The 17,393-nt window shown below is 61.3% G+C and overlaps 1 protein-coding gene across 5 annotated transcripts in view; it reads right to left on the bottom strand.

The window, feature by feature from the left end:
• Positions 1–682: 682 nt before the first annotated feature.
• CARS1 (cysteinyl-tRNA synthetase 1) overlaps positions 683–17,393 on the bottom strand; it is a 36,399-nt gene continuing 19,688 nt past the window's right edge. For 3 of the 5 annotated variants that reach the window (XM_032490120.1, XM_032490122.1, XM_032490125.1), the window contains 14 exons: positions 16,001–16,122; positions 13,013–13,125; positions 12,525–12,653; positions 12,044–12,173; positions 11,860–11,963; positions 11,289–11,386; positions 10,908–11,097; positions 10,417–10,485; positions 8,029–8,110; positions 5,862–5,942; positions 5,200–5,267; positions 2,980–3,039; positions 2,376–2,459; positions 683–1,911 (listed from right to left, as the gene is read on the bottom strand). In XM_032490120.1, coding sequence (XP_032346011.1) covers positions 1,777–1,911; positions 2,376–2,459; positions 2,980–3,039; positions 5,200–5,267; positions 5,862–5,942; positions 8,029–8,110; positions 10,417–10,485; positions 10,908–11,097; positions 11,289–11,386; positions 11,860–11,963; positions 12,044–12,173; positions 12,525–12,653; positions 13,013–13,125; positions 16,001–16,122 — 1,465 coding nt within the window. In that variant the 3' untranslated portion in view covers positions 683–1,776. The other 2 variants (XM_032490121.1, XM_032490124.1) reach the window with 2 other exon arrangements.

Raw genomic sequence — 17,393 nt, 5'->3', positions numbered from 1 at the left:
ACGTTATCTTTGTGCTTTTCCTCTCGTTGAACTCTGCTGCTGACACAGGCGTGCAGGTCGGCTCCGCCCCACAGCTCGGGGTCGATGACACCACCACCAAGGTCCCACCGACAGCAAGGCAACTGAGCTGCGTCTGACTTCTGTCACTTCTGTGGCCTCAGAATACAACCCACAAACGATGTGCAGCAAAGTGGCAAGTCCTCAAATCAACCAAACGGGCCCTTTTCTCACCCACTTGGTTTGCAGTTTTGCGGCAGACGGCACTTTCTGCAACAGCTGTGACGCTCTGTCCAGCCCCTCGCTGCTCCCGCTGCAGGGAGGTGACTGCGGGTGGGCGCCGGGGCGGCCTCCACTCAGGGAAGACAGTGGGAGCCCCCGTGACCTCGGGGATTAGGCCCCAAAGGGCACGCAGTGCCCGTCTCTCCTGGATGCGTGGAAGCCGCTGAGCTGGAGGCCACGCCAAACAGCCCCAACCGCAAGCCTCCCACCCAGACCCCAGGCACCAGCGCGCAGACCCTCACAGGTGGACTGCGCCCTCGGGGGGCGGCCCTGACCGACAGCCGCTCAAGGGAACCCTGGCCACGGGAACCGCCAGCGGCAATAAGGTTGTTGTCGTGTCAGCCACTAAGCTCTGGGGTGGCCTGGTGGGCAGCGATAGTTAACTGGAATGGGTCTGTTCCACTTTGTTTTGGGGCCTTTTTAATTCCTGGTTAAATTATTTTTCTTTATACAAAACACTTACTGGGTTCAAAAGTTGGACACGTCAATACCCAGAGCCCAGCCTCACAGGTAGCCCCGAGTGCACCCAGTACCAGCCTGCAGCCTGGTTCCCAGCTGCCCCGCGGACAGATGCTTTGGCCCGCAGGGCCCTTGCGGACAGCTTCCCACAGGCGGGCTTCCAGGGGCGAAGGGTGAGCGCGCCCACCCCTGGACACGGCCACACTCCCTCTACGGGACTCCTGCCGCTTGGCGCCGCCACTATGGCTGCATGAGAACCAGACGGCGTCTCTGGCCCATCTCCCCGCACCGATGACTCATCACTTGTCTGCGTGGCTCCGACCTCGTGCCACGCTTCAGGTGAGCAGGTGCCGGCGCTGCTGACGCCCTCCTCAGGTAAGGACGGTCAAGCGCATTTGAGTTCAGGGGGTGATGCCTGGCCCAGGGAGTAGAAACAGGTGTGGGGGCGGTGAGGGCACGGTCCCCACGCTGGGACCTAGAGACACTGGCCGCCCTGCGGTGCTGAGACCCACCCCTCACCCGCGCAGATCCCGGGCTCGCTGCCAGGTGTGGCGGTCCCCGGCTGAGCCAGCCCTGCGGCAGCCTGGTGCGGCCTGGCCGGGAGACCCGCTGCGCCGACTCAGCGGCAGGGGGCCGGCGGGCAGCCTTTGTGCAGGCGCCACGGCTGCCGCCCGCCGGAGCCTGTCTTTTTTCTGCTCGAATACCTCCAAATGCGCCCTCGCACCAGAGATTAGCCGATAGCAATCTGCACGGGGTCGGGGGATGTTCCCAGGCTGAAGCCCGTCGTGACCTGCTGACCAAGCACCCGGCGGCCCCCGCGAGTGCTGACCGAGCAGGCTGACGGCAGAGAGGGTGCCCGGCCTCGCGTTTGGTAGAATTTATTAGTGAGGTCTCAGGGCCTGGGCGTGGCTCAGGTCTCTCTGGACAGAATTCTTAACTTAGGGCCCGAGGACCACTGCCCCCTAGAGCCGGGGCAGCCACCGGCGGGCAGAGGAAGCTGTCGTGCATTGACGGTCAGTCTGCCACCAGCCCCTGGTGTCACTGGGAGCTTCCATTCTGAACTGACTGCAGATACTCCTTGTGCAGCTTCTCCTGTACCTCGAAGAGCTTCTTCAGCTTCTTGGCCTGTCCCTTGCTCAGCTCCTTGCCTTCTGCGTCGTGGGTGGGCAGCCCCTGCAAGGCGGAGCACCAGCGGTCACGACTCCCCACGCCGCTCCGGGCCCAGCCTTCGGGAAGCAGCCAGCCTGGGGCCGCCTGCCTGCCGGCTCAAGGGGTGAGGGACGCTGTTCCCACCAGGGCCGACAGGGCTTCGTTCTGACTCGTACTCAAGAATCCCGGGGCAGCGAGCACATCTGTACCAGGGCACTTCTGGGCCACCTGGGACAATAGTCCCTGTAAATCCGTCACCCGGCCCAGGTGGTGACCTCCAGTGCAGAGCCCCTAGGCCACAGGGATGGCGGGGCAGGCCCCTAGGCACTGCAGGCTGCAGATGCTGGACCTACAACAGGCACCCACATCACCCTTCCTTTCTGAAAATCGCACCCTAGACAAGGAATCTCCTCCTCCAAGTTTGAAAACCCCCATCATGCCAATTAAGTGGCCTAGCATGTTCTGAAAAGATAAATGGGCATTCTTACGTTTTCATCAAATTTGGAGTATTTGTCAGTTTCTGACAAGAACATCTCGCTGGGTGGAATCTTCATCTTGGCCAGCTTTGCCGCCTGGAACACAGACGCGGGGTCATTGCTGCCGAGCTCACATCGGGCTCCACACCTGTGACCCTGTGTCAGCCCCCACCCCAGCCCCCAAATTCAGAGAGCAACAGGAAAGTTGGGGAGTCTCAGCCCGGCAGAGGGAAATTAAAGGAGGGACAGTGCAGGGGTGGGGAGGGTGTAGCTCAGTGGTAGAGGGTGTGTTCAGCATGCACGAGGTCCTGGGTTCCAACCCCAGCACCTCCAAAAAAAAAAAAAAGGATAAGGCAGCACTAACGTGGGCGTTTCCTGCGGGAACAGCAGGAAGGCTCCTCAATCACCATATTGCGAAAGCTACAGATCTGTCCCTGCCCAGGGCTCCCAGCCTCCCACGGGCTGGGGGAGGCAGAGAGCAGGCAGAGATCCAGGCTCCATGGGTGCAGGAGAGCCCCCACTCCCCGCGGCCGTGGGGTAGTTCCTGCTGCCCCCCACCCCGCCGCGGCCATGCGTTACTTCCTGCCCCCCCTCGCCCCCCGAAGCCGTGCATTACTTCCTGCTCCTGTCTTTTCCTGGCGGCATCCTCCTTCTTCCTCCTTTTTTCTTCTTCAGCCTGGGGAAGAGCAGACGCCCTGTGAGCCGGGTCCACAGAGGCCCTGGGGTGGGGGTAGAACAGGACAAGCCCCTGCCGTCCCCCAGTGCCCTGCCTGGGAGCTGGACTCTACCAGCCGCCCCCACAGCGGAGATGAGCCTGGTGCAGGCAGGGCCTCCAGGCGAGCACCTATCCACAAGGGCCTCTGGGAGCCCAGCCCTGCCCTGGACCTGGGGCAGGAGCAGACACCACTCAAGACCCTCTGCAGTACGACCAATACGACGAAGTGACCAGAGACCACTGGCCAGGCTCGGTGGGGGGAAGCCTCTGTCAGGCGGGGGACCAGGGCAGCACAGTGAGGGCTGACCCTGCGTGGGTCCTGGGCGCCTGGGGAGGAAAGGAGGGAGGGCCGGCTGGAGGAGACAGCATGGACGCTGGGAGCCCGCTTCCCAGCAGGCAGGCAGCATCCAGACAGGGGCCAGGGCCCCAGAGACAGAGGAAGCTTCTGGCCTGGGTGCTGAGCTTCCCGTGAGAGGCTGCCTTGGAAGGTTCTGGCTCGAGCCACTGCATGGACAGACATGAGCCACTGACAGGAAGGAGGAACAGGTCTGGGGGGTTGAAAGACAAGTTCCCTCCTGGATGCCTTGGGTTTCAGGTGTTTCCTGTCAAGTGGAGCCCTCAGGTAGGCGGCTGGACACCGGAGTCTGGGCACAGGCCAGTTTGGGGCCAGAGAGAACTTGGGGGTCACAGGCACATGGGTGGCAGAGAAGCTGTGGGTCGGGGTGAGGTCACCCAGGGAGGGAAGGGGAGGCCAGAGAGGCGGAAGGTACGGCCAGTGCGTAAGGGACGCAGAGCAACGGCTCCAGAGAGCAGGGGTCAAGGGCAGGGCCACCCCAGGACGTGCTTGTCACCAAGAACCCAGCCAGAGCACTGACTAGAGCAGAAGGGGCGGAGCAGGGAGAGAGGAGGAGGGGCTGCATGGAGCTCGGGAAGTGGGAAGAAACATGCCAAGGACTTTTGCGTTTTCCCTTAGAGACAGGATGTGCTTCTCTGGCTAGGGGAGCGAGACACTGGGGGGGGGCAGAAGGACAAACCACCAGAGTGACCAGGGCAGCCCGCTGGCCCTGGGGACGAGGCCGCAGTCCTGGGCACTTCCGCATGGAGAGCTGGTTGGAATGGGGGCCCCCAGCTGGGAAACGGGGTCACTGGAGGGAGGCGCTGTGGCGACTCCTTCCTCAAGGGCCTTGTGGCCAGTGAGGAACCGGGCAGAGGCACGTGGCAGGAGGGCTGCCCGCCTGCGCCGGAACCGAGCTGACCGCCGTGGCTTCACCCCCCTGGGGCCAGCGCGTGCAGGTGGCAGAACCCTCGGGGGAGGGGAGCAGGGGCCCTGGTGGCAGGAGGCACCGCCAGCCTCACACGCTACAGAGCCCAAGGACAGGCAAGAGCCTGCCCTAGGGACGTGACACCCACTGGGGTGACCAGATGGGATGGAAATGGTGGGGGGGGAGTGTGGCTGAGAAGGGCCCCAGCTCCTCGAAACCTCCCGCCTCTGACGAGTCATCAGTCTAACTCCGCCAGACCCGCACGGCACCCGCGCTCCTTACCCTTCCTGCCCGGGGAGCGCTCTTCCTGGTCCCTGGCCAACCCTTGTCCTGTCGGCTCTTCACCGAGCAGCTGTGAGGTCCCTTCCTGGTCCCCCTCTCCATGGGGGCTCCTCTCAAGGCCTTCCGGGCCTGCACCCCCACGAGCTGTGCCCAGCCGTCCCGACGGGTACTGTTGGGTTCCCGTCTCTCTTGTTCTACGGGACCCCGAGGTCCCTGGGAGCAGGGAAGGCTCCGATTCACGGAGCCCCTGGCTCAGTCGGTCCCAGAGGTGGCGTAACGCCTGAGGCGCGTGAGGCGTGGGTACCGGGGACGGTTGGAGGTGTGACTGTGACCCGTTCAACCCCCTTACGCTCTGGGCGCAGTTCTTTAAGAAGACGTCCTTCCTCAGAAGCTGGGGTTTTGTTAACAGAGTTGTCAAATAGTTACCTTTCTAGTTAATTCTTCCTTCTGACATTTATAAGTTCTGGCACTTTAGTAAGAGTATAAACACTGACTCTCAGAAGGTGAAGAAGATAAACGCCAGCGGCCTTTACGTTTCCAGGAAGTACCCCGCCCAGGTCATCTCTGTGTCACTCACCCTTCTCTTCTCTTCTCTCTCTCGCAGTAAGGCGTCTCTGTCCACCAACTTGACCACGGTGGGCAGTCCTGAAAAGCGACAGCCGAGAGATGAGGCCGAGCCTGGCCCGCCCCCCAGCCCCCAGGGCCCCCGCAGAGAAGTGGGGGGGCTTCCAACTGCTCACACAGCTCAGACCCTGACTGTCACGTGCGGGGGGCTTGCTGCTCATGACAGAAAGCCTAAAAGTCATAAAATGAGACGTGGTGTCTGCATGTTTAAAATTCAGTAATTTTCTGTGCAGTGAAAACCCTACCAGTCAAAAGACAAGCTGTGAAACTCGCAGACAATCCGCATGACACAGGCCGTCTCCCAAGGGACAGGTCATGAAAGAAGGTGGCCAGTGGCCTGACAGAAATGGGCATCAGGCAGTTAGGGGGCAGGAGTGGACGCCTGGACGCCTTTCAGACAGAGGAGGTGCTGGCGGTGACCCATGAGAAGACACACCCACAGGCCACCCGGGACCACAGCATCACGTAAAAGTTTCAATGTCCTCGGACCCACCCCGGGAGTTCTTCCTGTGGCCCTTGCAAAAACAACCATCCACCCGAGTGTCCTTCCCATGTCCCTGCCCGTCACATCCGGGGCTCCTTCTAATAGGCCCCCAGGAACGGCCGAGGACCCACCTTCGTGGTCTTCAAACCGCACTCCGAGCTCAGGCAGGATGTCGTCCCGCAGGGCATCACTGAGCTGCAGGACCTCGGGGACTGCGGACAGAGAAAGCGGTTCAGTCCATTGGGCACAAGGGTGCCTTGGACCCACAGATCCTGCGCCTCCCCGAGCCTCTGGACAGGCCGGCTGCTCCATTCACCACAGGAGGCGGGAGGACCCAAGGCATGGCCACTGCAGCCCCCAGGACCCCGTGGTCTGGGTGCTGCCTCAGGGCCCTGCTCAGGGCCAGCGCTCCTGCAGACGGACACGGACTGGCCCCTGGGCTCTGCGCAGGGACAGCCAGCTGGGCAGCAGGCCCAGGAAGCCAGGGTTCTGCTGCACAGAAACAAGATCCCTGGTCACTTGGGAGGGTATCCAGGAACGCCAAGCCCCAAGGTCCTGGCGCAGCAATCCTGAGAGGCAGCTGCGCCCCACAGTCCAGAACCAGGGACCCAAACCCACACGTGCTCTGAGCCTGAGCCCTGAGGTCACTTCATGCTGCAGCCAGGCACACCGAGCCCAGGGACCCACCGGCAAGAACAAGCACACAGCTGCAGTGGAGGGTGTGGCTCCCCAGGAAGAGATGGGTGTTTGGAAGTTGGAGTGGCTCCACAGCTGCCAGTATCTCTCACCGAGAGACCCCAGCCAAGTAGGGAATACGAAAGGGCCAGGGGCCTGGGGGATGGAGACCCACGCCCCGCCTTGGCGACACGTTGCCTCGCGCACTGGCGCTCCTGGCCAGGCCTTGCCCCACCCGAGGCGGGTGGCCGCCCAGAGTTGGGCTGGAAGGAGCAGAAGACCCAGGGAGCCAGGGAGGAAGTGTCGGCCTGGTTGGCCGCTGGCTCTGAAGTGACTAGTCCAGGAGAGATGACACACGTGAAGCGGACAAAGCGGGGGGCTGAAAGGACTGCTGGTGTGGCCTCTGGGCCGGGCGGCCCCTCAGGTGTGGACACTCGTAACCACTGTGTCAGTTTCTCTGCTGGTCCCAGAGGCAGAAGTCAACACCACTGACTCCCTCCTGACTTCGGGATGGTACCCAGGATGCCCGATGGCCAGACAGGCCCCGTCCTCAGGAAGCTGACCGACTTGGGAGGATGTGGCAGGGAGAGGCCAGCCCATCCACAGTTGGGAACAAGGGGTACGTGAGGGCTATACCCCAAGTCCACACACTTCTCCAGACACTCCAGCTCTGTGTGTCTGACCTCAGCATGAAGGAGCTGCAACTCTGGGGTAAGAACCGGGCCAGGAGGCGGGCAACCTGGGTGAGGCTGTGGCCTCTCGGACCGGCGGTCCCCTCTGTGACACAGGACACAGTGCCACCCCGACCGCAGCTAGAAGGAGAGTGAGACGCCGGTGAGGAAGCAGGCCACCCACCCCTTCCCAGCCGCAATGCTCTGGGGCCCGGGGACCCGGGACAAGGACCTCAGTAGCCCGGGTCTTAGGCCGGCTCTCCGTTTCCCAGCCCCCGGAGGCTGCTAGGCCCAATCGTCCCATCTGACCAAGCCCTCTGCTGGCCACGGCCTGCACCGAGCGTCCAGGTGGGGAGTCTGTGCAGGAGAAGCTCGGGTGGCTCAGGGGCAGGTGACGGCCATCTGACTCCAAAGCTCAGCAGGATCAAATCACGGAACAGACTTCTGTAAATTCCACGCTGGGAGCAATGCTGGCTCCTCCCCAGGATGCAGCTCCTGACTCTGCCTTTTTTTTGCAATAGGCTCACCCCATTCAACGTCAGGGCATCCTGATCCCCACCCTGGAAGCCTGATCCCAGGGGGCTCTGCACGCTGGCCCTGCCTCTCTTGAGGAACACGTGTCCCTGCAGAGGCTGTCCAGTCACCAGGTAACCTCTGCAAAGCAGGAACGAGGACACCTCCAGCTCTCGGCCTGCGGATACCCCAGAGAGCACAACCACATTCCCACAAACAGAAGGGCCCCCCCCAAGATGTCGACCCCTCACAGTGCCCTTGGGGGCCTGGCTGCCCCGCCTGGGCCTGGGGAGGGGGAAGGGCCTGGATCTCGTGAGCAAAGGCCAGAGGAGCTGCCCACCTCCCCACACGCCAGGGGGAGGACCGGCCCGAGGTGCCCAGCACCCACGAGCCCGCGAGGGGCCGCAGCTCCCACACTCCCGGCCAGCGCACTGCTCACCTTTGTGCTCTCGGGCAATCCTCCGCACCCCTTCCCGGAACTCCGACAGCACCTGGAGGTATGGCATGACCGTGGACTCGAGCTGTGGGGAGAACGTTTGTTTGCTGGGAGAGAACAGCCCCCTCATGTTCACAGAGAAGAGTCCAGACACGCGGCTGGGCAGCACCTCTGCTGTGCCCAGTGACCACAGCATGGGCCTGCCCTTCCCGGACGCTCGGCCCCTAGACGCAGGGCGCCCGCACGTGGTGAGGAGGGGACAGAGAGGGAGCCTTCCTGTCTCCCAGCAGCTGAGGACCGGTTGCTCCCAGGGGCCACGTGGTCTCACGCAGACACACGGCTGTTAAGAGTCCGTCCTCGTGGTGACAACTGGTGTTCCCAGGAGGGACGACTTTCTGGGGTGTGACACCGGTCGTCCTGGGCTGGGGCCTGGCCTCCAGTGGGGCTGGCGCCGCAGAGCCTGGGTGTGGGGGAATCTGACCCAGGGCCACACACACTCGTTTACACACCAGTAAACTGTCCCCTCGGACTGTCTGCCACCCACACGCACACGCACACTCACGTCTGCTCGACGCTTAAACCACCTGCAGTGACACATGGGCAGCCACGGGACATAAAGGAAAACCCCAGAGGAAGATCCAAACTGGAGAAGTACTGATCTGACAGCAAGCCTTTCTGTGACGTCTGTCACGTTTTCCCAGTAGGCTTTCAAGCAAGGTCTCTCCTGCCTCTTAATTAAGTCATTCGGCAGCTCAGCAACCAAAACCTAGTGAGTAAACGCAGATGCTGGGGAGGCTGCCGAGCCCTGGGCGTGGACTAGACCACGGCCAGGCCCGTTGCTGCACGTGGGCCGAGGCCCGGTGCACTGGGGGTGGGGTGGGGTGGACCCCACGGTCTGCAGTCTTCACTCCCCGCACACACCCCCACAGCTGCTGGGGAGCCTTGCTGCGGGGGGATGGGGCTCTCACCCCTGCCAGCCTCCTACCTGAGGGAGGCACCCCCAGCCGTCCGGCTGACCACACTAGCGCATGCTGCGGGCCATCCAGTGCACGTGGCCCGAGACTTGGGAGCTGCCTCCCCTGCTCCTAAGACAATTTGTGTCTGGAAGTTAATCCACGAACTTGGAAAAGCATGACCCGCGGCTCCCGTCCCCTGGCTGAGCAGACACCCACCCCGATTCCTCGAGGCCACTCACTCCAGGGAGCTCAGGGGCAGTCCAGCACCACTGAGGGCCCCCAAGCAACTACCGGGCATTCAACATTAAACTTTTTTTTTACGTTCAAAGGCAGACTTTCTTCAATCTAGCAGGTTTTTCTGCTTTGTTTTAGAAAAATAAACATCCAGTATCATCACACAAAAGAACAAAGCAATCACTTCCTAAAAGCCACCAACTAAGGGGAGGGTTTAGCTCAGTGGTAGAGCATGTGCTTGGCATGAACAAGGTCCTGGGTTCGATTCCCAAGTACCCGCATTAAAATAAATAAATAAAAACCTAAGTATCTCTCCCTCCTAAAAATAAAGCAGCAAGTACTAACAGCTAGCCCTGCGGCTGAGAGGCGCACGGAGGAGGGCGGGGCCGCGGCGCGGAGGAGGGCGGGGCCGCGGCGCGGAGGAGGGCGGGGCCGCGGCGCGGAGGAGGGCGGGGCCGCGGCGCGGAGGAGGGCGGGGCCGCGGCGCGGAGGAGGGCGGGGCCGCGGCTCTCGCTTCCTCCTGGAGCTCAGTTCCAGGGGAAACGCCCCTAAACTCCGTCTGCAGGAGAGGGAGCTTGATGCCGCCCGTCACGGGGACACATGACCTTTAAAAGGTTCTGCCTTTTCACTTTAGACTTGACCCCTGTCGTGTGTAAGGAATGACACGCGTGTTGTAGCCAAATCACTGAAGAGCGCTCCTGACCAGGGGAGGCGGGGAGGGCGTCCGAGATGAGCCCGAGTGCCCGTGTCGGTCACCACGCAGCGGAGACCGCGTGTACGACTACCGGGAGACACCGCAACTGCAGGCGGGTTCTCTCACTGCAGGGACCATCGGACAACGGGGCACCTGCGTACAGCTGCATGTAAGCCGGGAAACGAGCAGGGGGCCTCCGGGACACCCCGTGGCTGTGGCCACGGCCACAGCCTTCCTCATGGGACAGGGGCTGTGGCCATGACTGAGGCTCACCCGAGGGCCAAGGACCGTCCCATCCAGCCTGGTCTCCTGGGGCCAAGCTCACACAGACAGCACTGCTGCCGTGAGGAAGGCTGTTAGGCCCCCAAGGCTAGACGTCACAGTTCTGTCCCTCCTGTCAGGAGGGACCTAGTCCCGGCCTCAGACTGCAGCGGGGTTGACCCCTGAGGGGAGACAGAATGCGCTGACCTCACAGGGAGACTCCAGGCCCAAGTGCGCTTTACTCACGTTGAGGCTCGTTCCAGGTCCTCCGACGGGGAAACCCAGGGAGCTTTCCTCTTCTATGGCCCCAAAAATCTAGGGAAAGAAGGAAGCACGCAGGAGACGAGGTCCTGAGAGACCACAAGTGGGGACGGGTCCTCAGGACACACTGCTGTGCCGGGAGGGGCGGGACGGCAGGGCAATGGCCTTGGCAGGTGGGAAGAGACGGAGAGTCAGGCCCGGGCTCCCCCAGCCCCCACCCACTCCAGGACCAGTCCTGGTCCCCTCCGGCCAGGGCCACTTGGTGGAAAAAGCACTTGTGCTTTTCAAACCTCAAGATGGGAGGGGAGAAAACTGAGGCAAAGATGCGAAATCACTCCGAGCAAGGACGGGGCAGGGCTTGATCCCTAGGGCCCAGGTTTGCGGCAGGACCTGAGGATGGAGTGCAGGACAGGGCCTGCAGAGCACCTGCACCAATGGGGGCCTTTACCCAAGAGCTGGAGGCTGGGCCTGCTCACCTTCAGCATGTGGGTGAGGTAGCGGGCCACGCTCTCCAGCAGACCTCGGTTGGGCCTCCTCCTGGCGGCCTTGTGGGCCGCCATGTAGAGGTTGCATTGGCTGACCAGAGCCCGCATTTCTTCCAGGGCGGTGCGCGTGTCCACGTTGTCACAGAGTGCCTGGTGAACCGCACACTTCCTGTCGTAGAAGCTGGGTGGGGACAGGGAGGCGAGCATCAGGCCGGCATCACCCCGCAGGCCCTCCCCACCGCACACGCGGCTCTTCTGCATGTGGTTTTGCACAAACAGGTGTGACGGTGCCACAGGCCGCCTCCTGGCTGTCGGGGTGTGTGACACGAGGACGGTGTGTGAGCCCCGGCGGGGAGGCAGGCCCCGTCTCACCTCTCGTTCAGCTCCGTCTCTGCGTCCTCCCACTTCTCAAACTGACCGGCTACGTCCACGGGAGCGCGGAGGAGGTCCTTCACGTTCAAGAAGAACTCCTGCGGTGAGAAAGCTCAGCTGAGCGGCCCTTAGACCTCTCCGCCCCAGAAGCCCTGGCGCGGCGCCGTTCTGCCGACGGGCTTTTCCTTCACGTGTGGCGTGAAGACGGCAAGGAGGCGGCGTCACACAGGCGCCAAGCAAGAACGTGAAAGATTTTTCTTCAAGACAGAAATGCATTTCAGTTTTAGTCTTAGGGAGCCCTAAAATCACTTCTACAAATACTTCACTTCAACTACTTCAAAGTGTTGGTTTCATTAAGATTATCATTTTGGTTAGTAAGTAAGTCTAATAAATCTGCTTGTGTTTGAAAAAAAGGTTCAGCCCATGGTGGCTCTGGGTACAAGGCAGGTTGGCAGGAGTTTCAGGCAAGGGGCAGGGAGCTGGCTTCCCCACTGGAATCTGGCTGCTCTGGCCCGAGCCTGTTCTCTCTAGGGGGACGGGGGCAGGGACCCCAGAGGTGCCCGGGACCTACGTTCAGGAACCTCTCGTACTGCAGCGCCGACTCCATGGTGTTGGCCGAGTAGTCCAGCGTGTCCTTCCAGGCGTGCATGAGGAAGGCCAGGCGCAGCTGCCGCGCTGGGAGAGAAGCAGTAGGGTCCCTCCGTGTCCCTGCAGCCACTGCCGCGCGGCTGGAGGACACACTGGGCTCTCTTTACCTGAGTGCTTCTTCAAGGCGTCTTTAATGGTGATAAAGTTTTTCAGCGACTTGGACATCTTGCAGCCCGCGATGGTCAGGTGGCCCGTGTGAAGGAAGTACCTGACCCAGCAGTCATTCTCAAAGTAGGCCTGGGCGGGAAGGGGCAGGGGGGCCAGCGCAGGGCTCAGGGGCGCCCCGCCGGCTGCTCGGTGGGCGCAGAGCCCCTTCGTGGGCACCTCACACGTGGAAGGAGGTGCCCCCCTTGTTGGGCGGGGCAGCGGGCCAGGAGGTGACAGATGGTTGGAAGCCAGGCTTGGGTGCCGCCAAAGGCCAGGCTGTTATGTGTGAACCAGACTAAGTAATTAGGGTTCACAGTCCATGGACGGAGCCCCGACGTGGACGCCAGGCTCTGTTCAGAAAGCACCTGGCTGACAGTCTGATCTGCGACCCCACGGTGGGGACCCCGCCCGCCTGAGCCCACCCCCACGGCCTCCGCCTACCTCCGACTGTGCCAGCTCGTTGTCATGGTGGGGGAAGCGGAGGTCGAAGCCCCCTCCGTGAATGTCCATCGAGGCCCCCAGGAGGGTGCCCGCCATGGCAGAGCACTCAATGTGCCATCCTGGACGGCCCTGATGACAAGACGGCGGTGAGTGCCTGACCAACGCTGGCGCCCACGACCCCCAACGCCCCAAAACTAGCTGGGAGCAGGGGTCAGTTTCCACACCTGGGAAGGTGAGGGGGCTGAACTGGGAAGGTCACAAGCTTCAGGTACTTCCGGAATCCCTGGCACCCCTGCGGCTCTGGGCCGTCAGGACTGCTGACACGGACTGTCAGAGGGTGTCCCCCAATACGCAGAGGTCCCCAGGACGGGGGCCCCCCAGCGGCAGAGCAGAAGGAGCGAGGCTCAGGAAGGGAGATGACATGCCCCAAGGTTAGGGGGCCCCAGGAACGCGTCCCACCAGCCCCAGCCGCCTCCTGGGACGCTCACCTTTCCCCAGGGGCACGGCCAGGACGGCTCCCCAGGTTTGGAGGCCTTCCAGAGGGCGAAGTCGCTGGGGGACCGCTTCTCACTCAGGCGCTCTGCCGAGACGCTCAGGTCGCCTGCGGACACGGGGGAGGCAGTGACTCTGCTGCCTGGTGGACGCACTCCTCTCACTCAAGGGACGAGTTGTTCACTTGTTATTAACTTGGGCAAGCACATATCCAAGCTGACTGTGACTAGATCTTGGAGCTGCCCCAGGACCTAGATTTACGAAATCCTCATTGGAAGCTCAGAAGACACAGACTCGCGAGCTGGTGTCCAACGGCGATTACCACGGGCCTGGACCCACACCCACCGCCTCCCTGCATGCTCAGCCCTCGTCTAGGAAGGTGAGGGCTCCTGGATAGGGTGTGACGTCCTCCTGGGCCTGCCTCAGGGACCCCACGATCTTGTATGGACACCCAGCGCGACTGTGGCTGTGGCTCTGGAAGGATGAGGACAAGTCAGCTGGCTGTGTGTGGCCTCTTGGGCCTGGAGGTGCAAATGGGGGACTCTGCTGCCCCTCCCGTGTTCATCCAGGGAAGTCATGGGAAGAAGGAACCCAGAGCGAAACGGAGCTCTGCTCCCTGGGCCAAGTTCAGGTCCTGGACAAGGTTCCTCCCACAAAGCAGACGGAGCCAGCCAGAGGACCACCCCACGGCCACCGCTGGAGGTTCCCCTAGACCACATCAGATGCGTGGGACACATCAGCTGCTGTGACAATGAAAACCCACCATCAGTCCAACCTGCATGCAGAGAACCCTCGTGGGGGCTGGGCAGGTGCTGGGAGAATGGGTCAGAGCAAAGGCCTCTGTCCTGATTCAGCCCTGAAAGGTCTGCCAGGTCCCTCATTCCTCCTGGGTGCCGTCGCCCCCTCATGGAAAAGCCGGGAATGGGACCTGGGTAAAGGCCACTTTGCGAGCAACACGTCCAGCAGCGCCCATGAGCTGCCCGAGGACACATTCCAGAGGGAGGCACCGCTAAATGCAGACCTCGTGATGGTAAAACAGGCACTAGACACAGATTACTTGGAAAACACGAAATAGAACCATGGGGAAAATGCCGTAAGCATAAACGCAGGGATAACCACCATTAACATCTCGGTGTGCTGATTTGCGGTTTGCGGCTTTTTAATCCCCGTAAGCAAAACACAGACGTATCCAACAAACAGGACAAGCGTCATCCTGGTTTGTGTCTGTTTCCTCGCACGGTGAGCATTTCACCGAGTCGTCAGCGGTTACTCAAAAACGTAATTAGATGTGGCGCTGCGACCTCCTCTTTACCCACCCTTTCCTTGACAGCTAGCATACGTTGAAGTTTAAAATTTTTTCTTTGTTAGGAACATAGTTATCATGAATGTATCTAACTTTAAAAAATTTATTTTGAAAAATTTTGTAACAGGGAAAGGAGGATCCTCTCTGTCTCACACCCCCTCCCCCAACGTTTGTCTTCAACAAACGTCAACAAACGTCACTACCTGGTCATACTTGGTATTTGCTCCAGATATTTTAAGGACGAGAAATAAATTCCACAGACCCTTCTGCATTCACCCGGGGTCATTTCTGGTGCCCGACGTGGCTCCCCCAGGGTGTGCTCCCCTGGCCTGCAGGGTCTGCCCGATGCCCGGCCCCTCCGCGACTGTTAGCCTTAAGCGCCACCGGGCCCGGCGCTCGTGCTGTGAGACTAACGCAGCCCGTCCTTTCTCACTGTTTCTGCGTCTTCTCTTTTAGGTTCTGATGTGTCTTCAGAACAGAGCCCTTAAGGTGCAATTACTTGATCGAAGCATGCAAACGTTTTCCCTATTTGGGGAAAGTGAATGCTGTGAATTAACAACTGAGCAGTCTCTGTGGACTGACGAAGACACCTCATTCTGTCCATAGTCTGAAGTCGAGGGGGTCTGCCAGCACCCTGAGACCTGAGTTCAGTCCCAAGCGGGTTTTTCCTCCAAGTCCAACACAAAGCTTTCCACGTCTACCGGGGCGCCAGGCATGCCAGCGCACAGGCAGGCCTTCCCAGCCTTGATGCTCGGACTGCTCTACCCATCACAGCCTTAAAGCCGCCCGCCCACTTATCGTTGCATTTCAAAAACCCGAACGTAGGGCCACTATCTACTCTTGCTCAGCATGTTTAATGGTGAAACCTAAATGTTGGAAGATAACTTGCGAAAAGTATACCCATGGTTCAAAAAACAAAAAGCATGAACATTTTTAGGGTCCAAGTGGCTTCCAGAAATGCTGGTGGGTGAACAGTGTGTGTCTGGCTCGTGGGAGCAGCGCCTGCAGCACAGGGCCACGCGGAAGAGAATGCAGAAAACACGACAGACAGACTTCCGCCTGGTCCAGAAGCAGCCTGGTGTCTACGTTTGAAGCATCTGGATCAAAATGGGCATGGTGGATGTCATTATATATGTGTCACACTCGCTGTGACAAGGACACAGCCATTCCCAGCTGCCACCCTGGTGTTCACAGGGTGACCATGCTGCCCACACCCAGAGCCTGGACCCTTAGATAAGGACTGGGCTGAGGGTTCTCCTCACGAGTTCCTGCCACCACCTCATAACAGGCAGTGCCAGCTCCCCTGCCCGCCCTGCCCCGTGTCCCAGGCCTGTGAGTAGTGAGTCTGCGACTGCTTCCTTTCCCGGGGTCCTCCTTCCCCAGGCTCCCCGCCATCGTGTGGGTGGCGTGCGCCCCTCACTCAGCGGGCCACCTGTCTCTTCTCCACGCTCCCGCAGGGCCCCACAGCCCACTGAGCCCGGGGGCCCTGGGCGCCGAGATCAGCAGACACCAACCCCCACCGGGGCCCCGAGGTCTGGACACTTTCCAAGGTGGGCCTGTACCTACTCACTCTTTTGCTCCTTAAACAATAATGCACTTCAAGGGCTAAGTCCTACAATCCCTTTAGATGAGAAGCAGGGTTCCAGCAAGTGTTCGGGGGCTGCGAGCCCAATGCGCTTACCTTCCCCCTCCTGCAGGGCCTTCTGATCCCCGACGGCCTCGGGCACCAGCTTCCCGTAGCAGTGCCCCTCACTGGAGGCAAACTTGACCGTGTCAAAGTACACGGAGCCGTTTGAAACATAGCTGTGAGACAGAGACCAGGGCGGCTGTCACGACCCAAGGACGATCTGGACATTCAGAGCACCATCCGGTGTCAGCTCGGTGCATCTGCCTCTGGTTGGGCCACTCGGCGGGGTGGCCAGGTGGCTGCTCCAAACCACGGCCGCAGGGTGGACTGAGTAGGGTGGGCTGAGTGGGGATGTGACGGCGACTCACCCCTCCCAGCAGCCCATCCCTCTGCACAGACCCTCCACCTGGAGTCCGCAAGGGTGTAGCCCCAGCCCTGGCCTCGGCCTCAGTGACCACACCATCTCGCATGACACCCTCGCCTCTGTCTGCGCTCTACCCCCTGCCCGGCTGCCAAGGCTCTCTGCCTCCCAGGACTACTCCCGATTCTTCCAGCCCAGAACAGTCTCTCTTCTCACCTTGGCCCGCCCACGGCACCCAGCCTGGCACACAGTCGCCCTGTCGTGACCATGTGGAGTCGGGGGAGCATGGAGGTGCAGTCACTTCCCGAGAACCTGCCGCCCTGGGCCCTGGGCCTGAGGCTTCCGGCTCCTCCCAAGGCACAATGACACCTCCATCCCCCATCTCCCCGCGAGGTGGGGAGGGAGCTTTTGGGGGCAGGAACCCCTAAACAGCAGACGGTTGCTGGGCTCCGTCCACACCCCTACTTGTGGCCTGTTCCTGAAAATGCTGACCTCAGGGACCTGAGAAGCGTTCCACACAGGCAGGTGGTGGGAGAATGGTAACCTGGGGCCGAATCTCAGCCCCGCAGGGACCACTGACGAACCAACCCTGCTTGGGGTTTGACACCAGGAAGTCTCGGAGCACCCGCACCATGCACCCAGTGTCTCCAGAGAACTGGCAGTGCCCCTACTCAGCAGCGTACAGTGTTGGGGCCCCTGTGATGTGTGGTCTTAACTGGGAGCTTCCTAGTGGACCGCCGGCCAGGTGCTCCCTGAAACGCCTCTCATCGAGGTCCCCACGACAGGCCACGAGCCCGAGCAGAGGGGCCGGTCGGCCCTGGGCGTGGGGGTGGCCCAGGTCCTGGCCAAGGCCTGGAGCCACACAAGCAGGTCTGCGGGGACAAGGGGTGCAGCCAGCACCGCCCTCCTGCTCTTCCTTCCTGCCCTGAACAAACAGGTGACCCGTGCACAGCTGATCACCTGTCTGGATGGCAACCAACACCAAGAAAACCCAGAGGCTCTCTTACAAAGTGACCTTGAAGCCGAGATCCAGGTGGCACAGAGGAGAGAGGCTGCTGTGAGGGGACAGTGAAGAGGGGCTGCTCG

Source organism: Camelus ferus, chromosome 10, assembly GCF_009834535.1.
Source record: "Camelus ferus isolate YT-003-E chromosome 10, BCGSAC_Cfer_1.0, whole genome shotgun sequence".
NCBI lineage: Eukaryota > Metazoa > Chordata > Mammalia > Artiodactyla > Camelidae > Camelus > Camelus ferus.
Note: the sequence above shows the minus strand (reverse complement) of the source record. Positions and strands in the feature narration are given on the sequence as shown.